Here is a 27,660-nt window from a genome sequence, read left to right as displayed (position 1 = left end):
CATCTGGTTTTTATAACGGTTTTGTTGAAGATCAAATTTGTTCATATAAAGCATTTGATATTATGATGATGGGTGCACCTGAATCTGCCATCATCTCCAGCTTAGTGGTACCCATATACACATCACATATGGGTCCCTTGATTGTCATGGCCTCAATTGTGTCTACATAAAGGGTGAGTACAACTCTGGAGACGTCCTGTGAGCAAACCTCCGTAATGGATGCAATGTCTACGGGCCCTCTCCTAGAGATGCCCTTACCACTCCTACAGACACCGTGAAAATGACCAATCTAATGACATTTAGTACACTTCTTACCGATGGCAGGACACATAAAGTTGTTGCTAAGATGAGTCTTAGAGCCACGCCTGTAGCAAAAATAATTTTCCTTACCATAAGACTTGTTATTATTAGACCTGAAAGAAAAAGCGTTAACAGATTCAGAGACCTGGACAGTATATCAGACGAAATACATCTACTGAAAATTATGGAACGTTCAATTGCTTTTGTCAAAGTTGGATTCCTGAATGAAAGGAGCCGTTCTTGAATCTTCTTTGAATTACATCCAAAGAAAAATTGATCCCTAATTGACACATCAACAGACACCCCGAGATTGCATTTGGCGGCCAGGATCCTGAGCGCAGAAATGTGTTCTTCAACAGTCTCATCTGAAGATTGATTCTTGATGTTGACGTTAGGTCTTTCTAATAAAACACTCAGCTGTTCTGTAAATGTGTTTTTCAATTTGGAAGTTGCCTCTAAATATTCATTTGAGCCTCCCTCTCCTGACGGCGTAATTGGAGGTAAACTGTCAAAAACTTGTTGACCTTCAACCCCAAGACTGCTGAAAAGAATTGCCTTTTACTTCTTTGCATTTCATTTTTCTGCTTTAATGGCCACCAGGAAGTTTTCAAATGGATTGTGCCATTTGTCCCAAGGTTGCAAAGGTTTACCCGGATTTTGCAGAAATTGTTGCATCTGCACGAATTGTTGAAAATTAGCCATGTCTCAGTTTCTGTATTTATTTATTTACTGAGTACAAACAATATAGAGAATTCTTGGAGTTATGAGGAACTATTTGTGCAGAAAGATCTTTATCAGGCACAATTATGTTCAAAATTTGAACATGCAGAAGCAAACGGGAAGTTTGACTTTTCTTTTGTTAAGAGCTGACAACTCCCAGGTTAACAGCTGTTTGCAATGAGACTCTCGCATAATGGGAATCAAAATTGTATCCCAATCCAAGATGGCTGCCGAGTAAGTAGTAGAGGAGAGCGTCTGCAATGAAGGCTGAATATGCAACTGATGTAAGCCTCACCTGGGGAGGGAGCGGGGAGGAGTGCGAGTAGGGGCAGGTGAGCGTTGAAGTAAAACAGCAATTGAGCGTAGGAAAATACACTCACGGTTCCAAAAAAGATGAAATAAATGTCCCCAGCGGAAGTTCCAAAATACCTGCTGCACCTAGGATCCAAAATTGAAGAAAATTTCAAAGGCACAGCGGGCTCCTGCCTGTTACCGCTCATTGTTAAAATGTTACGTGGGAAATGAAGGTACGAGAGAAATCCAAAAGGTACAAAATTAAGGTTTATTCGTATATAAGCAGGAGCCTCTGGCCGCAGGTCCGCCTTCCATGAAATCACAGCTGCATCTAACCAGATACGGTTGCAGATGCCATGGAGAAGGAATGTGGCCATGAGTTCTGTGTGTTGCAAGAAATACAAATATAAAAAGCATTTGGGACTCCATGTGTTAATACAGTACAAATGAAAACATTGTGCCTGACCATGCTCGCGAAGTGAACAGAACATCACTCGCGTGGTCATGCACGTGAACATGTGATGAACGCCATGCTGCAACCACAAAGGCAAAGAACGAACTTTTTGCAAGCAATGGAGGTGGGAAATTCCAGCTTTCTTTGATGTGGCTGCATCTGATAAGATTCCCGGAACCATGAGCCCCACGAGGTCGAATAGAATATGTTCCAAATTCCAATGGCCATTTGGGTGGTTGGATTCCTACAAGATCTCCCTCTTGAATGGGTTCCAGTTTAAGACGCTGACCCTAGAGTTGTCTCTGTATGGTACCCGCTGCAGCTCAGTGAGGTCATCAGCGACCCTCCAGCGCACTGCGTTAAGATAATAAATTGGATCTGTTGAAAGGAGAGGATGAAGTACAGGAAGTGGGGTTCAATATACCTTCAGCTTCACCTTTACTTTTTTAGGTGCTGATGAGAAAAAGTGCAAGCACACACTGCTCTACCCACACTTATGGGCTGTTTTTCTTTTAAATCTCTGAAAACATATTGCAAGGACCTGTCTCAAGCTCGGTCAGGGGTCATTGCTAGTACGGTAATCCTGAAGTGATGCTGGGAGATACAAGGACATTGGTGCCAACCCTATTTGCTTCTGCATGAGCAGCATATTGCACTGGGACCCCCAGACTGCTGCCTTGTGCAGGTCTTACGATAAACTCTCCACATGGTTCTCTAAACTGAAATATATCATAGTTGCTACTTTGAAGTACAAACATCAGGGTTGAAATGCTTCCCTCTCCTACGATAAGTAATTTGGTATTGTGAAGCTGCAGTGGGGGAAGAAGTTAGGACAGTTTTCCTTAAATACCAACAGATTAAGAGGGCGAAGCAAGGACGGCTAAGATGGGGGACGCTAATTTCTGAGCTCCTGTCCGGCTCCTGGTGCCTCCCAGTATAGTGTGGTGCTGGCATGCAGTGAGCACCGTAACAGGCACTCTTGACCCGTGGAGGTCCTGGGGCAAACGGTGCAGGGCCACAGCAACACAGAGCGGCCGAACAGAGTGCCAAAACTGTGGGCCGGGACACAGGTTCTTACAAACAAGATGGCAGCAGGGTTAAGCACTGGCAGCGCCGAAGGCCAAGGTAGACCCTAAACGGAGTGACCCCTTCAGGGTAGCACTGCCCTGGAGGAGGGGTCCTTGAGCTTTGGCCTTGATGGAGGACTGCTCCAAGGTGGTGTGCAGCTGGTGCCACATTGGGACACACAGTAGAGAAGCCACAAGAACCATTTCATGTGGCCATGCACAGGAATCGCGGCGGTCGTGCTGCGGATCGAGGAGTCCCCAGACTGTTGCGAGTCCTTTAGACAACCCCAAGCAGAGGAAACCAAGATTTTAGCGCATTCGTGGAAGCAACCGAGCAGAGGACCCACCCTCTCGAATGGACAATAAGCCCGGGCTGCAGCTTGCAAGAGCAATGGGGGGCACCTGCAGAGTGATGGGCCCAGGGCTAGACATAGGCCATTGTCCCCATGGGGGACCCTGGAGGGGGAGTGTAAAGGGGCCATGCCACATACCAGAGTGGTGACCCCGAGAAGGCTCCCAAGGGACAGCTGACCCTGGCTTGCATCAAGCAAGTTGTTGAGCTCAGAGCCTGACTGCACGTGCCGCCTGTGACAAGAGTGCTGTGGGGCAGGAGGGCCAGGATTTTGCTGTTCCTGGCACAGGAGCTCACCTACCAAGGATTCAGGACCAATATGGGGCGCGGTAAACACCGGTGACCCCGGGCCAAGGCAAGATTGACAAATCCACAATGGCCACCGGAGCGACCAGTAGAGATCGCCAGGGCAACCGAGCCCCAAGGGAGGGGACACCTCAGTGATCCTGTAAGCTGTACAAGACTCGTATTTGGTGCTCGAATCTAAGATCGGAGGGGCCTGGGTGGATGTAGCTCTTCTACAACATACCGTTCGCAACACCACAGCCAGAGTTTCCGAACCTGAAGGGTGCATCTCCGCACTGGAGGATACTGTCCGAGACCTCAAGACAGAGGTGTTCCGCCTGACTGTGAACTCCAAGACCCTTACTGAACGGGCAGAAGACACCAAAATCAGAGCCCATAGGAGTAATCTCCATTTTGTTGTCTTTCCCGAGGGGGTAGAGGAATCTACGCCTGAACTGTTTTTGGAGCAATGGGTTAAATCATGGCTCAATACACTCTTACTATCACTTTGCGTTATCACTGAATAAGCATATAGGTCGTTGGCCCAGAAGCGCCCCTCCCGGGGGCCATACCTCGCCTCATGATTGCCAAAATGTTATGTTATGTTATTTTTATTTGTACCGCGCACAGCTGCCCCAGCAAAGGGGCGTCCTGGCGCTTTGAGAAGGTGAACACAACACAGCACTAAAAGCGGACAAAAGGAGACGAGACACAACAGATAAGCTAAACAAATAAAAAGGTCTTGATAGCCCGTCTAAACTGAAGGAGCTCATCGATGGCCCGGATTTGTGGAGGAAGAGAATTCCACCAACTCGCTGCCAGGACTCGAAAAGAGCGGCCACCAATTCTGCTCAACTTAAAACGCGGGACCACTGCTAAGTTCTGGCCTAGCGATCTAAGAGTGCGAGAGGGGACATAGGGGATCAGCAATTTCTCCAAGATTTGTGGGGGAGTACCCTTTAGGATTTTAAATGCAAAGCAGAGAACCTTAAATCTAATCCTCTGCTGCACAGGGAGCCAGTGGAGAGAGCGCAGAGTTTTGGACACTGAGCATCGCCTAGGCAGACCTGTCACCAGTCGGGCCGCAGCGTTTTGAACCCGCTGGAGCCGCAGAAATTCTGACTGGTTTATCCCCGCCAGTAGGGAGCTGGCATAGTCCAGCCTGGACAGCACTGATGCTTGGACCACCAGCTGTCTTGTGGATGCATCAAAGAATTTGAGGATGGGTCGAAGTCCTCTGATGATGCCATAGCAAGAAGCCGCCACCTTCTTGGTATGACAGATGAAACTCAGAGAAGGATCAAGCCACACCCCCAAGTTTTTTATCTCTGCCGCTGGGAGGGGAGTCACACCCAACTCCGAAGGCCACCATTTGTCATCCCACAAAGCCACCTGTTTACCAACCACCATAATCTCCGTCTTCTTGGTGTTTAACTGGAGACAGTTGGAATTCATCCAGTTAGCCACTTCCCGCAGACCATCACAGAACCTGGGAGCCTCCAGGTCTGAGTCCCCACTCAGTGTGACCGCCAGCTGCGTGTCATCTGCGTAAGAGACCATGGTCAGGCCCCACCGCTTGACGACCGCAGCCAACGGTCTCACATACAGATTGAAAAGGGTGGGACTCAGTGAAGACCCCTGTGGGACTCCCTGGTCTAGCGGGTAGGATGACGACTTACCGGGCGGGATCGCCACCTGGAATGACCTATCCGTAAGGAAGGAACGAAACCAGTGCAAGTCGGAGCAAGAAACGCCCACCTCCTCAAGACGCCGAATCAGAATCCCGTGCGAGACCGTGTCGAAGGCGGCACTAAGATCTAATAACAGTAGTGCCGCCGTCCGACCGGAATCCAGCACGGAACGCAGATGCTCGACCATCGAGAGAAGGGCCGTCTCCGTTCTGGGTAGGGTCGAGAATGTTAAGCCTACCAAGATGGTCTGTAAGAGTGGCATTCACATGGGCCTCTGCTATTTTCGTGGCCCAAGGGAGAAGGGCGATAGGGCGGTAGCTTTCAGGTTTAAGGGGGTTAAGGGTCGCCTTCTTCAGAATTGGCGTGACTACTGCCTGCTTCCATCTAACGGGAACCACTCCAGAAGAGATAGACAGGTTGATCAAGGACAGCACCGGGGTACGGCAAACCGGTGCCAGGGTCTTGAGTTGGGCCGGTTTCAGCGGGTCTGCCGGAGATCCAGACTTGATTTTGGCGCTGAGAAAGTCAAACACCTCCAGAGATAAGGGGGGTAAGATGGAAAGACATTCCCCCTCACCTAAGGTGCGACCAACCTGCTCTAGCATCAGGGAACCCGTTGGGAAAGTGCGATAGATGGCTTGCACTTTTTCATGGAAGAAAGAGGCCAAACCCTCACAATGTGAGTCCGAGCATATTTCCACTGCAGTTGCTTTCTTCGCCATCAAGTCCTTTAATACTTTAAAAATAAGTTTCGATGGATTGGCAGAGTTCTGAAACTGTTGAGCATAAAAGGAAGCGCGAGTTTGACACACTGCCCTGTGATAAATCTTGACCTTGGCCAGATAACATATTTTCAGATCTGGGTCGTACGACTTCCTCCATTATCTTTCGGCCTGTCTACAGGCCCTCTTAAGAGATGCCAAGGAAGTGTCATACCAAGGGCTCGGCTCCTTCCGGTGACACTTGGACCAACACATAGGAATCAGAGAATCGAGGGCACCAGATATCCACTCACAGAAGGAGTCGTATCCACAATCGACCTCGGTGAGCGGACCTAAAGAAACCTTCTCGAGCTGATGGTAAAAATCCTCCAGTCTTAATTTGTTCCAGTGTCGTTTAAGAACAAGTCTATCCTGAGATAGAAAAGGAGAGTCAGACAAAGAGCATGCCGTTTTCACCAGCATGTGGTCTGTCCAGACCAACTGGGAGGAACCAAGAACTCTGAGTCCTTCTAGATTTGTGAAGAACGGGTCAAGAATATGACCACCTTTATGTGTGGGGAAAGTAATCATCTGCGAGAGCTGTAAAGCCTCAAGATCCGCCAGAAAGCTCCTAATAGAGGGTAAAGAAGGGCAGTCCAAATGGAGATTAAGATCTCCCACAACATTAAAATTTGCGCATCCTAGTGCCTCTATGCTAATATACTCAGGAAGAGCAGCCCTAAAAACAGAGTCACAGCCCGGAGGCCGGTAAATTAATAGCCCAGAGAAGGTAAACTGGTGACTAAACGCTATTTTAAATAGGGCACCCTCACACCCCAAAAGTTCAGCGGCTTTCCACTCGCAGGGATAACACCGTTTGGTGGCCATCGCAATACCTCCACCTCTAGTCATCCGATTTAAAGTGAAAATAGCATACTCTGGGGGAAAGGCTAGGTTAATTATCGAGGAGTCAGAGTCCTGGAGCCACGTTTCCGTCAGAAAAAGCACATCCGGCGAACCATCAATAAGAAGGTCGTAAACCTCCTGATGGTGCTTTACCACAGATCTGACGTTTAAGCTCCAGATACTCAGGTCCCGTTGTCCTATCCTCTTTATAACAGGCCCCAAGGAGCGTATAAAAGAGGGGGGTTCCAATGACCAAGCACCACACCTGCAATGATATGGGCCACACAGCGGGACTACAGGCGAAAACTCGCAGCGTGTACATCGGTCCCGAAGGGCCAGTAGATCGGCCCTACTATAAGTTCTCAAAAGTATAGTCATGATGGCCAGGTCCGGAGTTCTGCTGCGAGCCGCGCTTCCTTAGCGCGGACGGGCGCAGACGGGCAGGACTCTGGCACGACTCAGGCACAGCGAAGGCACGCCCACTGCACGTAACCGCTGCGCGTTGGAGGGAGCTTTAAATAGGCGTCCCTCCACTCAGCCGGAGCGCTAGACCGCTCGTCAGCAACACCCACCCAGAGTGACCACCACTCCAAGATGGCGCCCAAAGTGACCACCACTCCAAGATGGCGCCCACAGTGACCACCACTCCAAGATGGCGCCCAAAGCCAATCCCACCCCAGAGACCGGACCCGCCAAAACAGCGGTGAAGGAACCGATTAGAGTGCAGGTGAGGGGGTTACAATAAATCGTATTAAAATCAGGGCAAAATACAACTAAGAAAAACACAAATAGTCATAAGGGTAGCTTTAAAAATAATAGCGCGGTAATGAGGCGCATAGCGCGATGCAAAGCGCGAGTACCTTCTCAGGGCAGTCCACAGGGCAGGTCGCCTTAAATAGGCGTCCCTCCACTCAGCCGGAGCGCTAGACCGCTCGTCAGCAACACCCACCCAGAGTGACCACCACTCCAAGATGGCGCCCAAAGTGACCACCACTCCAAGATGGCGCCCAAAGTGACCACCACTCCAAGATGGCGCCCAAAGCCAATCCCACCCCAGAGACCGGACCCGCCAAAACAGCGGTGAAGGAACCGATTAGAGTGCAGGTGAGGGGGTTACAATAAATCCTATTAAAATCAGGGCAAAATACAACTAAGAAAAACACAAATAGTCATAAGGGTAGCTTTAAAAATAATAGCGCGGTATTGAGGCGCATAGCGCGATGCAAAGCGCGAGTACCTTCTCAGGCTGAACTTTTGTGATAGGGATGTAATCCTACATGGATCACGGGCAAAAGGTCATCTCATGTATCAATCTAGACCTGTGATGATATTTCCAGACTACACGCGACAAGTTCAAGTTCAGCGGAAATCATATGACCACGTAAAACAAAAACTTAAGGCCCTAGGCCTCCAACATATGCTTGTGGTACCAGCACGATTACACATGATCTAAGGGGGCAAATCACACTTCTTTGAGACCCTAGGACAGGTCTGGAACTTGCTCATGGAGCAAAGGCCACTATTGTTAAATAAAGAACCCCGAACGCCCTAGGAGCGGAAGGACAGGGCCCGGTGTGAGGTGAACCCAAAGGCCCCCGGTGTTGGAAAAGATCATATAGAGGGCATCAAGACCACCAAGAAGACCCAGTCACTCCTGGCTCCGAGAGAGAGGAGGCTGTTGCTCCATACATGTCGGACAGTGGGACAGCAGAGGGGAGCCCCACCTTTTTGCAATGGTACACTGAACCCATGATGAGGGGCAGCTACACCGGTCTTGGTGCTTCTTTGCGCACCAGCACGTGTATCCTCACTAAAGCCCTCTGCAGCTGGTAGATCCAGTAGGAGAGCCGGGAAAGCTTTTTTTTTAATAACGCCTAATTTTGAGTTGGGATTTGTGTTAGGGCGACGGATGCTGCTTCGGGGGAAGTATAGGGAGCGGGGTGTTGGGGTGGTGTGAAGTTGGTTGTTTTCTTTCACTGACTTTTATTTTTGTTTTACTAGGCACATTTTACAGCATATGTACCTTGCGTTATCTAATGCACCACAGCTCCTTTCCGCTAAGAACACACTCGCAGGGGCCCGATGAAAATGCCCCACTGACTGGGGGTGTCCTCGAGAGACATCCTCCCCTCCGTACCACATATCGCATAAATCGCTACAGCTACTTTTACAGCTGTGGCGTGGAATGTGAACGGTCTTGTAGGTCACATTAAACGTGGGGCAGTCCTACAATTCATCCATCGTCATGCTCCCCAGATTGTAATGTTGCAAGAGACCCATCTCCTGGGGGCAATTGTGCTTTCCTGGTCAGACCTGGCTACAATAAAATTTACCAAGCAAGATTTACCAGAGGCTCTAGGGGAGTGGCGGTCATGCTTCATAAATCCCTGCCATTAGTGGTCTCTAAGATCCATCAGGACATTGAGAGGCCATTACTTAGCGTATTTGTACCCCCGCCCCAAATGGCCTCACCCACACTGCAGACACTCACAGACCTCATATCGTCCCTCCCCCCCTCAGAATGCTCATGGGAGGGATTTCAATGAATTTGTGCTCTCCCAAGACTCCCTACGGAGTTCAGGGAACATTTCCAGAATGGGAATAGATTGGTTATTTGGACACAGGGCCTGAGGCTATGTGATGCTTGGAGGTTGTGTAACCCAGAGGCGAGGGAATACACACATGCCTCGGCAGCCCACAGTTCACTGTCTCGCATTGACTTTTTCTAGCACCCAGACCCTGACCTCCTACACACACGGGGCTCCCATATCCCTGCGAGTAGTAACTCGGACCATGCTCCAATCACGATCCACTTGGGAACCCGGGGACAGGAGGTGGTGAAACAGATGTGGAGACGCAATGCCTGCTTTCTATATGATCAATCTTTCGCTCAGATATTGCAGGCCTAGCCGATGGCCTTTTTGGAGGTCAATCAGGAGACAGTGCACTCACCTGGGACACTGTGGGAGGTTTGTAAGGCTATTATGGGAGGAGAAGCACAGATCTATATTAGCTGCAAATCCTGTGAGAACTATGCCCGCATACTCGGCCTGGAAACCTCTATTTTTAAAGGCTAAGCATCAGGTTACTCCTGGGGAACTAGTGTGCTGGCACTTGGTGGTGGAGAGGGCCACCTTTTGCCAGCTATGTCTGGATTAAGGCCGTCTGCCTTTGGGACGCCTCCACAAGAAGAGTGTATGAATGAAGTGATAATTCCAGCAAACTCCTGCATTGGCTTGCCACTAGTGAACATGAATCTACAATAGTGCCTAAAATGACTGGACCGAACGGGGTGCAAGCTTCCACCTTTACAGATTTCTATGGCTCTCTTTATGCCAAACACACATGGTTTAGCAGCAGGCACACACCCCACTACCTGCGGACATTCCATTGCCCAGACTGACCCCCTCAGAAAGGGAAGATCTAGACCAGCCATTGACCATGAAGGAGGTCAGAGAGGTCCTCTCAGATCTCAATCTGGGCAGGACTTCCAGGCCAGACAGATTCCCAAAGGAATATTATCACAGACTGCGCCACATCATCCAACCTCCCATCCTGGACCTGTACCTGGAGGCAAACAGTCTAGGCCATTTCCCACCAGAAATAGACCTCGCCACCATAGTAGGGCTTCCAAACCCGACAAGCCACTTGAGCTTTGCACCTTCTACTGGCATTTCTCCATTATAAACGCAGAAGTTAAACTGTTCGCCAGAGTTCTAGCATAATGCCTTGCTGGAGTACTGAGCCGCCTGATCCATCCGGACCAATGTGGCGTCATTTCCCACTGTAACACGTGGCACTGTATTTGAAGGGTCCACTTGGCTCTGGCCTGCAACGCGCCGCAGCGCTGATGCTCTTTGAATTTAAAAAGGCCTGTGCCTTGGTGCCATTTCCATTCCTAAATTTGCACATTAAATGCCAGGCCTCAAGCCCAGGTGCGAGTAAATGGGGCAACTTCCCTTAGATTTCCAGTGTAATAAGACACCAGGCTGGGATGCCCCCGACCCCTCTTTTCGCCATGCTAATAGAACCGGTAGCAACCTGGGTGCGGTTTGACGCCCAAATCTAGAGATTCAACTCGGGAATGGCAATGGAGGACAGGATTGTAGTCTATGCTGGAGCCACATAGGCATTGAAAAGTGTTGGGCTAAAACTGGACCCCTGAGGGACCCCAGAGAGCAGACGTTTTTCTTCTGATTTGCAGTGGCCTAGTGTAATGACTTGTCTGCGATTTTGCAAGAAGTTCTTCAGTCAGGCCAGGACTGTATGGGAAATGTCGAAGGATGCGAGCCGGTCTAGAAGGATGACATGTGAGACCCCGTCTAACGCGGCCGACAGGTCTAGTAACACTAGGTTTGGTCCAGGGCTGCTCTGAGGGATTCAGCCGTATACAATAAGACTGATTCTGTTGAGTGTTGAGATCTAAAACCGGATTGGTTGGGGTGAAGCAGATATGCCTCTTTCAAGTATGTTGTAAGTTGGATATTGTTGAGTTTTTCCCTGATCTTGCTGAGGCAAGGTAAAAGGGAAATAGGTCGAAGATTGGAAAGGGTAGAGGGGTTCGCAAGTTGTTTCTTTTGTAGCGGCTTTACAGCTGCGAGCTTCCATTCTGCGGGGATCTTAGCAGTTGACAAGGAAGCATTTATTATTTTGTTTATGATGAGGTTTACAGTGTTGATTTTGGTGTGTAGAATCAGGGGGGGGCAGGGATCAAAGGGGGAGCCTGATTTTGTAGTAAGGATCGCCTGACGCGATTCTTCCGGGGTGATCGGCTTAAAACTTGGCTCTGTCTTTGCCTAGAGCGGCATTGTAGTTAGTAGAAGCAAGAACAGGAGGAGAGAAATCTTTTTGTAATGTCACAACTTTCTGTTCGAAGTAGTCTGCTATGCTGTTACAAAGGGACTGCGAGGGGGAAATCTCTTGTTGTAAGATTTTAGGATTGGTGAAGGAGTTAACTATCTTAAAGATAGCTTTTTGATTAGAGTTAGTTGTTTTGATTACTTCTGTATAGTTATGTATAGATGGAGACTTGACATGTGCAATGCAGGAAGGTGGAATCTGACTGCATGGTTGCCCCCACTTTTTTACTGGTGTTTGGATGGTTTTTGACTAGTCTGGCTGGGATCCTGCTATCCAGGACCCCAGCCTACCTGCTTACTCCCTTAAAATTACATGGTGTGCATACTAGATGCACTAGTGATTGGATACTGTGGTACCTTATGAGCCCCTAGTATATGGTACCTTAGGTACCAAGGGCATAGGTACTTCACAGGCCTACCAGGGGCTGAAGCATGTATTATGCCACCCCTGGGAAGCAGACTAAATCTGACACCACAGGCCTGCTACTGCAGCCTGGCTGAGGTAGTGTTAGCACTCCTCACTGAGGTATAGGTTCCTATATCTCACCTTACACACACATATAAACCTATCAGTCACCCCTAAGGCAGGCCCTATCAATCCTGAGGGCAGGGTGCTTGGTTTACAATGTGAGGGGGTGCCTCTGCCTGAGAAGGTCCCCTCTGCAGCTGGCAGAGTCTATTCTCTGTGGCTGTTTGGGGATGCGGTTAAACCATATACTCTTAAGTGCATTATAACCTACCGGTAAATGCTAACTGTGAAATGACTGCATCAAAACATGTCGTGTTTGGTGTCAAACAACTTGGAATCATACCCCCACACCAGTAACTGGTGTGGGAGTATGATCCCACCCTTCTAGAGGGGACGACATGTACCCACTGTCGAAACACGGTAGAAATCTGAAAGAGCCCTGGCATCACAAAATGGATGCCACCAGCACAGACACTGGGCTGCCCTCCTGCTGCTGACTGAAACTCGCAGTGGAGGAGGCCCAACAATAGGCATCCTGTCACAGGGAGGTGTCACCACCTTCCAGACAGGATTTAGTGTATTGGGGCTGGGTGGGTGCACTCCTAGAGTGCTTTGAAGTCCTGCACTGGGGGAGCAGTAGGCTCCTCTGTGCATATGCCAGCTCAAACCGGTTGAGGGGCTACCTGCCCCTGCTCTGGCGCGAAACTGGACAAAGGAAAGTGGGTGTAACCACCCACTCCCCTGACCCTCCCAGAGAAGTGGTCATAGAGCTAGTCCCTCCCTTCCTTTTCGTATAAGTTAGGGAAACTTTGCCATGGCAAGTTAGATATCCCTGGACGACGCTTTAAAAGAAGAATCCTGGTCCTTCGACGTTCCACTACCTTTGGAAGACGGAAGAATCTCCCTTGGAGTCAAGGAGTGACTCCCCTGCTTGGCAGGCACCAAAACTTGAATCAACGGTCGCAAACTTTCCCGCTTCCGCCGGAGTCCGAAGTCACTGCAGCCCCGGAAGTGGATTTCCTGACTTCTCGACGGCCAATGTGTGTCACCAGCAAAGCTGAGGTGAGTGGACCCCACGAGTGACGAGGAACCGCAATACCTGGGAACTGTGCTCTATTGTCGAGTGCAACCCCTTCACGACGTTCTACGAACTTGTGCTTTGGACAATTTGTGGCCCAAGCCTCCAGCAGGTTGTGCACCGAAAATCAGAGGCCTACCCCGTCCCGAGTGACCGTGTGCTCCTATAAAGCATTTCCTCACGAGGCGTCTTCGCGATCCCTTGCCCGTTGGCTTGTGGGTCCTCTGAAGACTTTATTAACAAACCAAAGGGCTCCCCTGGTTGCTCTAGGCCTGCCCTCACTCACCCTCGCTAGGTGAGTTCCTCAGACCTTGCTGGTCTGCACCGCTGACTTTATTCACTTTCCACAAGGCTTGCTGTTGCCAAGGCTTGTTGGCTCCAATCCGGTTGCCGACACCTCAGTCAGCTGCAGGCGTCGTGGGACACTCCGAATCCAACTTCTGGTCATCGTTGATCTCTCCTGGACCTCGTGAGCGAAGAGTCAAAACACCCTTGATCACCTGAAATCACCCAACATCCGTGGGCATCCATCTTCCTGGCCCCGGGTCACTGGCAAGTGACTGTGAACACTGTCCCTTCTGCTTTCAGGTCTTCTTCATCTTGAATCCAGCCTTGGATTCCACTGGACACTTCTTCAGTCTTCGCAAGCAGCAAATCTTCTTTGGCTTCCATAGAAAACAGCGACGCGACCCGACACCAAAAGACACCTATGCACCCGGCTTCCCTGTGTGAGGTAACTCGTGCACTCCGGTGCCCTAGTGTGTGTTGGCCCTCGAATTACTTACCTTGTAAGTGGCTTGCTTGTAAACTTCCTCGCAGTACCCTTAAACTTTAAAAATCCAACCGCGACTTGCTCCATTGTAATCAATAGGGTTGTGTTCTCACACTGCATGCGTCTCCCGTGGGTCTTTTACTTACCTGCCTTGGGTGGATTAGTGAAGCCCCAGCGATTCTACAGGCCCTGGGCCTTGTCCCCTTGCAAGTCGACTTTCCTAAACCTCTTTTTTAGTATATGGTCTGGTACGCCCCTAGGGCCCCAGCCATATTTGTGCTTAACTTATTGTGAAACGTTGATATTTGAATGTGTTCCTGACTTCTAATCTCATAAAGAGATTAGTAGAGTGTGTCTAGAAATAAATACATATATATTATATATATGTATACCTGTGTGGTGTCCTTTCATTTGGTAATTCAAGAGATTATAAGGTAAAACAAGCTGCTTTACATTCCTCTGAGACTTAGTCTGAAGGCTGCTCTCCACAGCTACCACTAGGATAGCTTTCTTTAAAGGTTGTCTTTAACCTATCACCATAAGAGTCAAATTGGACTGGTGCAAGGTGGCCACTATAACTAGTGACCAGCATATTCCAGGCCAACTTCTCACAATGCAAGAACAACAATTTCCAGTTATTTTGAGGTAAACATCTCATACACAGGACTGGGGGAGAAGACCAGAGTTGTCAGACAGTTCCTTAAAGCTTTGATGGTCCGAGTGGTCCTCAGAGTGTGAAAGACTGATGAAGATTTAAGGTCATATTGAAAGGGTAGGGATATTGCTGTAAATACTGTGGGTGCAAGTGCACACGGTGAAAGGGCAATCCTAGGGAAGGGAGTTATTGTATTACTGATTAGTGGCTTTCTCTTACGGAAAGGGAGGCAATAGCTGGTGTGCACTCCAGACAGCATGTGTGAGTTGTGTCATAAAGGGATAATGTCAGACCACTAGCTGGTTACTCACATTTGTTTCTGTAAGTATGGGACAGTCAGGAATAAATGCTGGGCCGCCTGGGTGTCAAATGGATGTTTTAGGTGAGGAGACTAGATGAGGTGATAAACTGAGGGACAGGCTGAATGTTTGGTAGGAGCTCAGCTCTCGCATGGCTGTAGAAGAGGAAGCATGAACCTTGAAGTGGATGCAGATGTACAGTCAAGATTGTTTATAATTTGTTAGGCCCCGATTTGAAGTTGGCTAAAAGACAGCCCAGAAATTCCTCTCCCTGTGCTTAAGGATCCTGGGGCATCAATTTCTCTTGGATGGAGGGGGTGTAATTACTTCTCATTACAAGTTTTGGAGGAATAACATTTAGGAATCTAGGTTTCAGTGCGGATTCCCTCATATTGTCGTTCAGTATTTCACCTGGATATTGAGGCTTCTTTCAGCACCAAGCAAGCACCAGGCTTAGGGTCAATGCGAAAACCTGTTACAGATCCCATCAAAATTAAGAGGTCACTTGTTGACGAGGACCTTATTAGATGGATGGAAACATGGTGAGAGGGAACTATGTGGTTTTTGCTTAATCAAAAGTGAGCAGGTGGTGCCTTGAATTTTTGTTGGCCCTAGCTTCCCTTCACTGCCTCCAAAGAAGGTTCAATACTGGGCTCTTTGAGTCAGTGACTTGTACTTTGCACTCGGAGAAGGGCTCTGTGCATTAGTCCAGAGATACATTTGCCACAAACAGCATTCAACATGATGGTGGTTCTCCCAAGCCCCAAAGAGTCTGGATCTGGCCTCTCGCTAAGGAAGAAGCCCTGAAGCTATGATCTGACCCTATGGAGAGACAGTTTTCTCTACTACCCAGAGTGGAGAGGAACGGGTCCCTGCACAAGAGAACACAAACAAGGCCAAGTCGCCCAGCGCCTCCATGAAGAGCCTCATAAGAAACTGAGTAAGTCAGGAGTTACGAGGACCTTGCAGAACATTTGTCTACGATAGAACTAAGAGCATCAACAACATCACGTCCATCGACCAGCTTCAAGTATTCCAGCACTTGCAATACGAAGAGCCTGCATGCTTTCCAACCTTGCTGTACTATTCCGGACTTTGTGGGTTGCCAAATCTACCATTTCCCAGTCCCTAAATGACACAGTGACTTTCCTTCTTCACCAGAGGACTAACAATGTTATCCTGTTGGCTGCAGCAGCTGACCAATTAGGCTCTTGACTTTGGGATCAAATCCTTTGGTATCCTAAAGATATCATCTTTGAGCTGGGCATGGTTTTTAGACTGTATGTGCTGCTTTTATTTTGCACCCAGAACCAACGAAAAGCCCAGCAAAGAACAGACAATTATTATACACTGCAGAATTCTCTCACCTTCGCCCAACTGCATGTGATTTATAAGCAGAGTTCATAGTATGTGACTTGAAACAAGCGTTCCTAAAGTTAGCTGATATTACCGAAAAGTTTCCAGAGGATAACATCAATCATTCAAGGATTTATAAAGTGCGGCAAATCACTCTTGAGGGTCTCAAGGCACTTGGGTTGCTAACTGCTTCGTGGTGATCTGTTCATTTGAACAGCCTGGTCTTGAGTCCTTTCCTGAATTACCAAAGCAAAGAGGCGGCCCTGGGAAAGTCATTCCAAGCTTTGGCTGCCAGATCTGAGAAGGAGCGTCCTCGGCTGTTGCATCAGTGGATCCGGGGGGTGTCTGTGAGGAAGAGGGAGGCGGATCGTAGGTGTCTGTTGGTTGGTGGAAGATCATGCGCTTGTTGATGTAAGCTGGTCCTTCGCCATGCAGCGCTTTGTACGTCAGCAACTTGAACTGGCATCTCTTCTGGATCGGGAGCCAGTGGGGCTTCTTGAGGTGGGGTGTGATGCGGGTCCATCTGTTGAGGTCGAGAATGAGTCTTGTTGCTGAGTTTTGTATTGTCTGAAGTCTCTTCAGGTGGCGTGCGGTGATTCCTATGTAGAGTGTGTTCCAGTAGTACAACCTGCTGGTGACGAGGGCCTGCTTGACGGTCTTTCTGATGTTTACTGGGAGCCACCTGAAGATCTTGCGGAGCATGCATAGGGTGTGGAAGCCGGCGGATGAGACTGCGTTACCTGTTTCTTCATGGATAGCTTCTGTCCGAGACGATGCCGAAGTTGCGGGTGTGGGCTGCCGGGGAGAGGGAGTTCAGCAGGCCACCATGCGTCGTTGGTGATGTGTTATTCCCAAAGATGAGGAATTCTATCTTGTCCATGTTGAGCTTAAGACAGTTGTCCTTCATCAAGTCGGCGATGTTCATCATCCCTCTGTGAAACTTGGCTCCAGTGTTGGAGAGGATAAGCTGGGTGTCATCGGCGTAGGAGATGATGTTGAGTATGTGCGATCTGACGGTGTTGTCCAGGAGGGTCATATATGTGTGTACAAGGGTGGGGCTGACGGACTATCCATGTGGGACGGTTGGAGACAGATTCTCAGGATTTTTCCGGTGAGGTATGAGGCGATCCATTTCAGGGAGTCTCTCCTGGATTCCGATGTGTTGGTGTCTATTGATCAAGATGTGAAGGGAGAGTGTGTAGAAGGCAGCTGATAGGTCCAGGAGGATGAGGGCTGCTGTTTTGCCATGGTCCAGGAGGGCCCTGATGTCGTTGGTGGCTGTGATCGGGGCTGTCTTGGTGGCGTTGTTGACTCAGAATCCAGATTGAGAGGGGTCCAGGAGTTTGTTGTGTTCCAGGTGTTCGGTGAGTTTTTGGTTGATTGCCTTCTCGAGAACCTTCGCTGGAGAGGGGTGCGAGGAGATGGGCCGGTAGTTCTTAGGTTCTGTTGGGCAGGTGAATGGTTTCTTTAGAAGGGTCCTAAATTCAGCATGTTTCCAGTCCTCAAGGAAGGAGGCCGAGATGATGGAGGAGTTTAGGACTTTCTTGAGTTTGTCGCCAAACGTGTTGCTCTGGAGGTTGATGATGTGGTGGGTACAGGGGTCCGTGGGTGCTCCCGAGTGCACGGAGTTCATGATGGAGATTGTGACTTGAGTTGTCAGAGGGTTCCCAATGGGTGAGCTGGTGCTCGTGTTCATGGGTGTGAGCAGGCTGATAGGGTTTGAATTTTTCATAGATGACTGAGATCTTGTCGTGGAAGAAGTCTGCCAAGGTGTCACACGGGTCTTGGGAGGGGGTGATGTCATTTTTGGCAGCTACAGAGTTGGAGAACTCCTTCATGATGGCAAAGGGCTTCTTGTTGCGGTTTGTGCTGCCTTCTATGCAGTCCGCTAGGGCGTTCTTCCTTGTTTCTTTCAGGAGGCGGTGGTACTGGTTGAGTGCTGTCTTGAAGATGGTGTGGTCTCCTGTCTCTTTGCTGGTGCGCCACTTCCTTTCCAGTTGCCAGCAGTTACGTTTGGTGGATTTCAGCTTTGCAGTGAACCAGCTGGCTCTCCTGGCAGGTTCTTTGAATTTGTCTGGCTTGGCGGGGGCAATTGTGTCGGCACATTTTCTAATCTATTGGCGGAAGCTTTTCTAGTCTGTTCTGGCTTTGTTGTTGTGCCTGGTAGTTGGGAGTTGAGCACATTGTTCCACTGGTCTTCGGATATCTTTTTCCAGTATCTCCGCTTGGAGCTGGGAGGGCATGGTGCCAGTGTTGGTAGGTCCAGAGATGGTGAAGTGGACACTGTAGTGGTCGGTCTAGGTGAGCTGCGAGACGTGGTTGTACTTGAATGTCGCTGGATGTGAAAATAGGGTCGAGCGTGTGTTTTGCAATGTGTGTAGGGTCGGTGACTAGTTGCTTCAGGTCAATGTTGCTCATGGTTTCCAGAAGGTCAGTTGTGTTGGTGTCGCTGAGGTCATCGAGGTGTAAGTTAAGATCCCCTAGGATGATGTAGTGCTCAGAGTCGATGGTGATCGGGACAATGAGGTCAGGGATGGTATTGCAGAAGCTGCGGCGTGGTTCTGGTGGTCTGTAGGCGGGGGTGTCTCTGATAGTGCTTTTGCCATCTGTGTGGAGTTGGCAGCTGAGATGCTCCATTATCGGGTTGAGTCGTCTGAGGAGGTTGTGCAGCGAATGGTGTTCTTGCAGATGATGGCGATTCCACCTCCGTGTTTGTTCGTTTATTCCCAGGGTGTTATTTTGTAGCCTTTGTGGGTGGTGGCGGTGGCCAGTGCTGAGGCGGGGTTCAGCCAGGTGTCTGTGAGGAAGATGACATCCCATTGATAGGGATGAGATCGTGTCCCAGATCTCCGTGGCGCATTTGATGAGCATTGAGTGGAATGTACTGGAGTTCTGCCGTGGCGGTCACGGTGATGTGGTGTACGCAGTTGTGTTTGCAGTGTCTCCTGCATTGTTGGTTGTTACCATATTGCAGATGAAGCATCAGCGTTGGCAGCAGATTGGTCCCCTGGTGGTGCGTGGAAATGAGCGGCAGTAGTTGTTGATGATGCCAATGCGCCCTGGATCCAGGGCTCAGAGGTCTACAGCGGTGCAGCTGCATGGGGTGGGAGAACCAGGGTTCCTGGTGCTGGACACGGGGCGTAAACGGACGCACATAGGCTTGCCTGGGAGGGGGAGGTAAGCGGGATCAGTGGGAAAGCAGTCCAGCTCACTGCACAGAGATGGCAGTGAAAGGCTGGGAAAAGGCTGGAAAAGAAAGTCATGAATTACAAAAAACAGGGCTCAGACTACAATCACAGACACAGAAACAATAGCAAGGGAAGGTTGGAAAAGAAAAATTCACAAGTTACAAAATATTGGCCCTCAGACTACAATAACAGGCATAGGGTACAGCAGCAAAGGAGGGCTGGAAAGCGACACACAGAGGGCAAAACACACAGAAAAGGCACTAAACTTAAAGCAGCAGCAGGGGTGCTGGCACAAAGACCTGCTTTGTACATAAGCAGTATGGAACATAAGCAACACGGCCCCTTGTTTCTTGTGTTACAGCGCTGTACCACTGTATTATTTTGTTTGAGGCCATAATGTAGCCCGGAAGGTGCCTAAGGCCTTCTGTTTTCCTAATTGTTAATAAAAGTCCTGTATTTTTTAAAATAAAGACTGAACTGGACATTAAGTCCATTGAGTCCAAAACATGTGTTATACAGTATCAAGTGCCCAACCCTCAACTGAAGTGCCTTGGACCGTGCCCTCACGCCATGAGGAGGGAGTACCGCGACAAAGTAGCCTTGATATCCAACTGAGGTGTATTTACATCTAAGATGCAGGTCTTGTGTGGTAAAGAAGGGCATGTGCCATGGAAAGAGCCCAACAAGCACCACTGCCCGGTGCCCGGAGTAAATGCCACTCTCTGGGTTGAGGCGCAAAAGGTAATCAAGAGAGCTTGTTGCTGTAATCGGATACAATGGTAATCACTGGTAAACATGGAGATGGTGATAAATCACAGGTGTTCGGATCTCCACAATCCATTTTCAGAAATAACAATTTGGGTGATGAACCACTGACCACAGGTGTCACGGTCCATGGGCTTCCCTTAGAAGTACGTGGTACAGCAGACGGCGGGGACATTAAAAATGGCTGGAGCACCTAACCTCAGGTGTAAGCCATCTCGCTTCTTCTTCATTACCATCATTGTACTCATTACCCTTCCCCTCTTCCCCTCTATTGTTTCCCTGCTTTGTAGCTTATGTCCTTCCTCTCTTCTTTTTTTCTCTGTCTTTCTCTTCCTCTCTTTACTTCCTTCCTTGTATAGCTTATTCTCTCACCATCTCTTCCTTTTTCTAACTCTCTTAAATATTATATTTTGCACGTCACTGTATTTCTTTTTTAAAACTCTTTTTATTTGGTACAAGACTTATACTTTTATCTTCAGTAATCATTGAAACCTTTACATATTACACATTCTTTTATAGTACTTCATTCCAGTAGTAATTGTGTATTTCTAGTACATGAGTATATTTACTGGACTGAGTTATTCGCCGCTCCCTGGTCATGTCACTGTATTTGCTGTTATTTCTCAACTCTTAATTTTAACAATAAAATAATTGATACACGCAACAAACGTCAAAGTGCCGACTGCCTTTGTTATGGTGCATCATGACCCTTCCGCAGTGGGGGAAAGGGGTCACGTCATACAAACGCTTTCAGAGTCGGTCTTTTGATTATCAACGCCCATCCACACACAACAGTCCAGCTCCCGACGTACCTTGCTGAAGAACGTATCCATCGTGCACTGGGATGGCCGTGGTGTGTGTGGCCCCGCTGTCCAGGACGAGGCCTGTGGAGCGTCCATTGGCAAAGCTGGCGACAAGAGGTTAAGGAACAAGAAGTGATGCCAACAAGAGCTTGAAAATGTCCTCATCGTGGGAGGAAGGCAATCTAGCGCAGGCACGTGCACTAGCAAGCAACAACACTTAATGGAATCACTTTTGCAGACAGCTTACAATTGAGGAGAACATTTTAAGGAGGACACATTTTGCTTTACACGATAAGAGCATAGTTATTGAACACAGGCCCCAAAGGATATCTACAGAAGGTACATTTCCATACACATAGAGTGTATGGAACATATATACACAGTGTGCAAATATATAGAACCAACTCCGCTGACCTACGTTGGATTTACACAGAATATCAAAACCAAAAATATTGTGAGACAAAATATTGTTTCAAGAATATTGAGGAAAAAAATATTGTGACGGTCATTTTCTATGGTTAAGTAAAGTTTTACTGTATATAACTCCACACATACGTACTTTGACGATATATATATCTACAAAGTTTGTAGATGTGGAGTTAAGAGCAGTAACTCTATACTTATCTATATTGCGCTTACCTTCTCGATATTTTTGACACGATATTCTATTCAAATGATATTTTTGGTTCCGATACGTTGGCTAGACTTCAACCGCAGTCCAAGTTTCATTTCCAGAACTGAGATTGAGAAAAATGCAGATGTTCTAGATCTCTAAGAAGGGTTTTTCTTGAAATGCATTGGGACAAACCGCTCAATGGATCATGTATGTTCAAGCGTTGCAATGTCAACAGTAAAAGGCGCTTCAAGAAGACACAGATGCAGGATGATCCAATTGATTAAATTCACAATAAAGAGAATCCGGTCTCATTTAGTTTGACAGTGAATTGTAGAGAATGAGGCAGGAAGATGTACTGCACAAGTGTCGATCACGCGCACCGCGACAGAGTAGTGGAGCCTTTGATTGGGGAAGCAGGGGGGGTCTTCTTTCTGCAAGCGAAATACCATCACCACAACAGAAATAAAATAGTCTCCCAGATGATGGGCGTCCCACTGCAAGGAAATGAGGGATATGAGGTCGCTGCTGAAACAACTGTAACATGCTCCTGAGCAGTGACCTGCAGCTCTCCACAGCAGCAGGAACGTTACTTGCAGAGCCATGTTTTTACCCCTAACACATCTGGCAAGGTTTAAAAATGAATTTGAGAAGTTGCAAGGTCAGAGTTTCCAGGTTTGCACATCCCAGTATATCATGCCGGTGACCTGAGGTTTTGATCCCTATTCTATTCACAGAGACCCTATTTTAAGTCTCAGACAACCAATCCAGCACTTTCTTACCAAAGACCTCTTCCTTGGAGCCACTAATGTCTGCCTGGTAACATGAGACTTACGTAGAGGACCAGGGCTGCTAAAGAGACACACATCCCCTCCCCCATGAAGCAGATAACTACATTACAAATTCATCCCATAATTTCCCAGGCAGGGCCCACCCTGGAGTTTGTAAGTCCATCCTAAGAGCAAACACCACCACACGCTGGCAGTGGACGGCTGCCCCCTTTCCTGGAGCAACAGAGAGTTACAATCTGTCACAGCTGTGAATTGTCACAGTGCCGGCTGCGTAAACCCATACAGTCCTGCACACACCCACAGAATGAAGAGATTACGCTGTAGCCGCATTGGGATAGAATACTGGGCGCCCAACATAACTTGGTGGGAAACCATTAGGACACCTTTGTTACAAACCTCAGAGTTGACCCTTCAGCCACTGACAAACAACAGCATCGCCCCCCTTCTCCCGCTGACGGAAACTGGGAGTAGATGGCACGGAACAAAGCATTATCTTCGGAGGCACACATGTCCAAGACTGTGAACCCGAACCAACGATAGCTCCTCAGAATGCCTCCAGAATGACATAGTACTTCTAGGAAGAGAGTAAGATCATGATCAGAGTGTCTGGAGCTATGGCGTCAACTCCCAACCACCGCGTGTGAACCACCGAGAGGAACAAGAAGCTGCCACATCTTCACGAAAGGCAGCCGCAGATGAACTGCAAACACTTTTAGGACTTTGTTCTTCTTGATCCTGCACCATTGACACAAGTGGGTTGTGACCTGACAGTAGTGTGGGGAGTTCCTTCCAGTTCAAAGATCAAGGGTTCTCTCTGGCAACAGGCCTTGTACTATCCTCTCTCTAAGGGGGCCCCTAACCATAGCCTGGACGTTGGAGGTCTGAACATGGGGTCTAATGGCAAAGAAGGAAGACGCGAGAGAAGATGCGTACGGACTATTCACCAGTGCGTTGTCTCAAAGATCTCTAGTGTCACTAGAATCTGGTGTTAGTAATCCTTGGATGACGATTTCCATCACTGTCCAATGTGCAGCTTTAATGGGCCATATACAGGCCAGACCAGGGTTCTGCGAAGACTAAAGTCAACCGTGGACAAGGAAAGGAACACAACAGCAGGAGACAGGTGAGAAAGAAAGAGAGACAGAAGAGGATACAAAGAGAAAGAGATTGTGTGAGAAAGAGACAGAGGGGGAAATACGGAGAAAGAGTGAAAGACATAAAGAAGGGGAAAGCGAGAGAAGCAAAGACTGATAAAGTGAGAATTGTGAAAGGCTGTTCCCACACCGCTGCCCATTGCTGTGGCTAAAGATACTGTTCAGGACCTTGTGAGATGCAAAATATTGTCTTAGCATAACTGTGACTACAGCAGCCATGTTTGTAAAGGAAGTGCCCATCCATGATAGGATGGCAACATTTTGAAAACTAAAAAACGGGACATGTATCAAACATGGAAGAAGGGCTACAATTTTACATCGGCACAGAATGACTTTAATGACACTGCTTATCAACACCGAAACACAGACAAGGCTCCAAGGGACTAAATTAATCAAACTTTGAAACCCAGGCTCCTGTGTGTTCATTAAATTGGTTCTTTTAAGATCTGTTACCTCGTCCTACCTTGGAAAACATAAAAATGTTCGTTCCCCAATTTACAGTCGTTCCTTTCTGAAAAGCAGGACATGTGCAAAATGTGCCATTATAGCCGGGACAGCTGGTGGGACACCAGGACTATTCCGACAAACCTGGGATGCCTGGTGACCCTAATCCATGATATCTGAAGCCTCTCTTTCACACCCTAACTCCCAAGGTGAGAAGGTGATGATGAACCTGCTCAGCTGAAAATCTTTACATTCTTCTAACTAGGGAAGGTCTTCTTTCTTCTGTTTAATGTTCTCATTCTCCAGCACCGGGACACTTCCTTCGTCTTACGAAGTCATGTACTGGATTTTACACCTAGTCTTCCAATGGACATCACATCTGTGGTTTACCTTTAGTTTCTGAGTTTGCTCCAATACAGATTGCAGAGGTATTCCCTGATTGATCAAGACTGGGAGTTCTCAGACTATTCATTTTTCCTTTGTTAATAAACTCTTTCGAACTTCGATTGGCGTATGTGTAGATTTTCTTTGACAATTCTCACTGAGGCCAAAGGTCTGCCAAGTAGGAACGCAAGAGACCATCAACAGCTCGAACCACCGCGAACGCGACCCTCCAAACATCAGTGCGACCCTCCAAACATCAGTGTGTCACATTGGGTTGTGGTCCTTGCCGCAGACCAAGCTTTGACTTGGATCTAGCGTTCAGCAATCCCAACAGTCAACTCACTGCCTGGATGTCTGATACCCGTCTGGGACAGTGCATGCATCACGCAGGCATCCAGACTGTGTAGGACACTGATGGTCTCGATTTCACGAACTGCAGAATTAACGCCTGGCACCTCATAATCTTTGGGGCTGAAGCGACTCGATTTTCAGTAACATCGTCCAGTGCATCAACCAGAGTCAACCCCGCCTCAGCACCCAGAGAGATCCTGGCCCTTGGTTTCCCACACAGAGCTCTATGGCCCCTTGACGGGAGACAGTCAACCCCGCCTCAGCACCCAGAGAGATCCTGGCCCTTGGTTTCCCACACAGAGCTCTATGGCCCCTTGACGGGAGACAGTCAACCCCGCCTCAGCACCCAGAGAGATCCTGGCCCTTGGTTTCCCACACAGAGCTCTATGGCTCCTTGATGGGAGACAGTCAACCCCGCCTCAGCACCCAGAGAGATCCTGGCCCTTGGTTTCCCACACAGAGCTCTATGGCTCCTTGACGGGAGACAGTCAACCCCGCCTCAGCACCCAGAGAGATGCTGGCCCTTGGTTTCCCACACAGAGCTCTATGGCCCCTTGACGGGAGACAGTCAACCCCGCCTCAGCACCCAGAGAGATCCTGGCCCTTGGTTTCCCACACAGAGCTCTATGGCCCCTTGACGGGAGACAGTCAACCCCGCCTCAGCACCCAGAGAGATCCTGGCCCTTGGTTTCCCACACAGAGCTCTATGGCCCCTTGATGGGAGACAGTCAACCCCGCCTCAGCACCCAGAGAGATCCTGGCCCTTGGTTTCCCACACAGAGCTCTATGGCCCCTTGACGGGAGACAGTCAACCCCGCCTCAGCACCCAGAGAGATCCTGGCCCTTGGTTTCCCACACAGAGCTCTATGGCCCCTTGACGGGAGACAGTCAACCCCGCCTCAGCACCCAGAGAGATCCTGGCCCTTGGTTTCCCACACAGAGCTCTATGGCCCCTTGACGGGAGACAGTCAACCCCGCCTCAGCACCCAGAGAGATCCTGGCCCTTGGTTTCCCACACAGAGCTCTATGGCTCCTTGATGGGAGACAGTCAACCCCGCCTCAGCACCCAGAGAGATCCTGGCCCTTGGTTTCCCACACAGAGCTCTATGGCTCCTTGACGGGAGACAGTCAACCCCGCCTCAGCACCCAGAGAGATGCTGGCCCTTGGTTTCCCACACAGAGCTCTATGGCCCCTGTACTGCTTGATTTTCCCGGCTTTCTGGTGCTGCAGGGCAGTCCATATGACTTCAGTCTATTTCCATCTAAGTCTCAAGTCTGGAGTAGTGAGTAGAGCCTGTTTGTTAGACACTTTGACACAATTCCGTGCTGCTACCCATAGCCTAGGGCCTATACACATAGCCTAGGGGATAGATTCGTTAGTATTGAGGATAACTTGCCCTATGGTGAGGGTATTTCGTAGAGTTGTACTGAATCCAGGCCTGGTAGGCCTCAAACGGGAGAGACTCCATCTTTCTTTCTGCTCCGGCAGCCCGGGACCTTCCCAGAGGGAGGGGGATGTTTTAGTTATGAAGTGTTATTCGCTCGGAGAGAACTGGTTCGGGCCGGCCCTTATCGAAGGATTGTATTTTTCTTCATGCCGAAGACACTACAACAGGCCGGCCGGCTGGGAAAGTGTCCTTGGTACGGGGAGGTACAGGAATTTGGTGGGCGGCAGGTCTTGAGCTGGAAATTTCCATGAGGGAATGCACGTCCATATTAGTGAAAGTCTGAGTGAGATAAGGCACTTGCTTCTAGACCGTAGGCGGCATCTGGCCGTTAGCAGAAAAGCTATTGCTTGTTTCAGGGAAGACTGATGGCAAACTCAAATCCAAAGAGAAGGGAGTAGTCAAGGAGGACAAGGTTCTAGTGACTCGGAGAGGGAGAAGGAAGCAGACCCACAACTGCCGAGGGGTAACTTCCAGGCTAAACCGAGGCATAGACGAGAAGGGAACCCAGATGTCCATCGAACACAGCCTACACAGATATAAGGTGCAGTCGATCCCTTTTTCTTCTTTGAAGTATATAACTTAACCTTTCACTTTCCTTGCAGGTTCCATATGTATGGTATGTTCTATAACTATGCATGTGCCATTTGAATAAAGTATTTAGCTTGTTGTACGTTAGCATGTGTTGTGTACTTTTGTATAGGAGAACAGTCTATTCTTTAGTCGGAGTTACTTCAAAGTGAACAGAGACTAATCCTGGTCAGGTAAGGGGTAACTGGATGAGGGGAAAGACAAGTCCCTCGAACTAAGAGAACAGGTTGTGCTCAACTGGTAGTCTTTGTGTGATCGGATATGTGGTAATCCTAACTCCCCTGTCGTGTACTATAATTATAATAGGATAAGCTCGTGCTAAGGCTGCCGAATGGGTAGGAGATTCTGGGTCTAACAACGGCCGCGAGACTTTGAGTGTCGCTGCCGAATGGGTAGGAGGTTCTGGGTCTAACAAAGGCCGCGAGACTTTGAGTGTCGCTGCCGAATGGGTAGGAGGTTCTGGGTCTAACACAGGCCGCGAGACTTTGAGTGTCGCTACCGAATGGGTAGGAGGTTCTGGGTCTAACAAAGGCCGCGAGACTTTGAGTGTCGCTGCCGAATGGGTAGGAGGTTCTGGGTCTAACAAAGGCCGCGAGACTTTGAGTGTCGCTGCCGAATGGGTAGGAGGTTCTGGGTCTAACACAGGCCGCGAGACTTTGAGTGTCGCTGCCGAATGGGTAGGAGGTTCTGGGTCTAATACAGGCCGCGAGACTTTGAGTGTCGCTGCCGAATGGGTAGGAGGTTCTGGGTCTAACAAGGGCCGCGAGACTGTGGGTGTCGCTGCCGAATGGGTAGGAGGTTCTGGGTCTAACAAGGGCCGCGAGACTGTGGGTGTCGCTGCCGAATGGGTAGGAGATTTTGGGTCTAAGATTG

General features: G+C 48.9%; 1 protein-coding gene across 2 annotated transcripts in view; it reads right to left on the bottom strand.

Moving 5' to 3' along the window:
- ACTL6B (actin like 6B) overlaps positions 1-27,660 on the bottom strand; it is a 254,821-nt gene that overhangs the window by 121,651 nt on the left and 105,510 nt on the right. For both annotated transcript variants that reach the window (XM_085640126.1, XM_085640127.1), the window contains exon 6: positions 21,024-21,118. In XM_085640126.1, coding sequence (XP_085496252.1) covers positions 21,024-21,118 — 95 coding nt within the window. The remainder of the gene's footprint in view (positions 1-21,023; positions 21,119-27,660) is intronic.

This window comes from Triturus cristatus, chromosome 12, assembly GCF_964204655.1.
Source record: "Triturus cristatus chromosome 12, aTriCri1.1, whole genome shotgun sequence".
Taxonomy (NCBI): domain Eukaryota; kingdom Metazoa; phylum Chordata; class Amphibia; order Caudata; family Salamandridae; genus Triturus; species Triturus cristatus.
The sequence above is the reverse complement of the archived record's forward strand: the minus strand, read 5'-3'. Positions and strand labels throughout refer to the sequence as shown.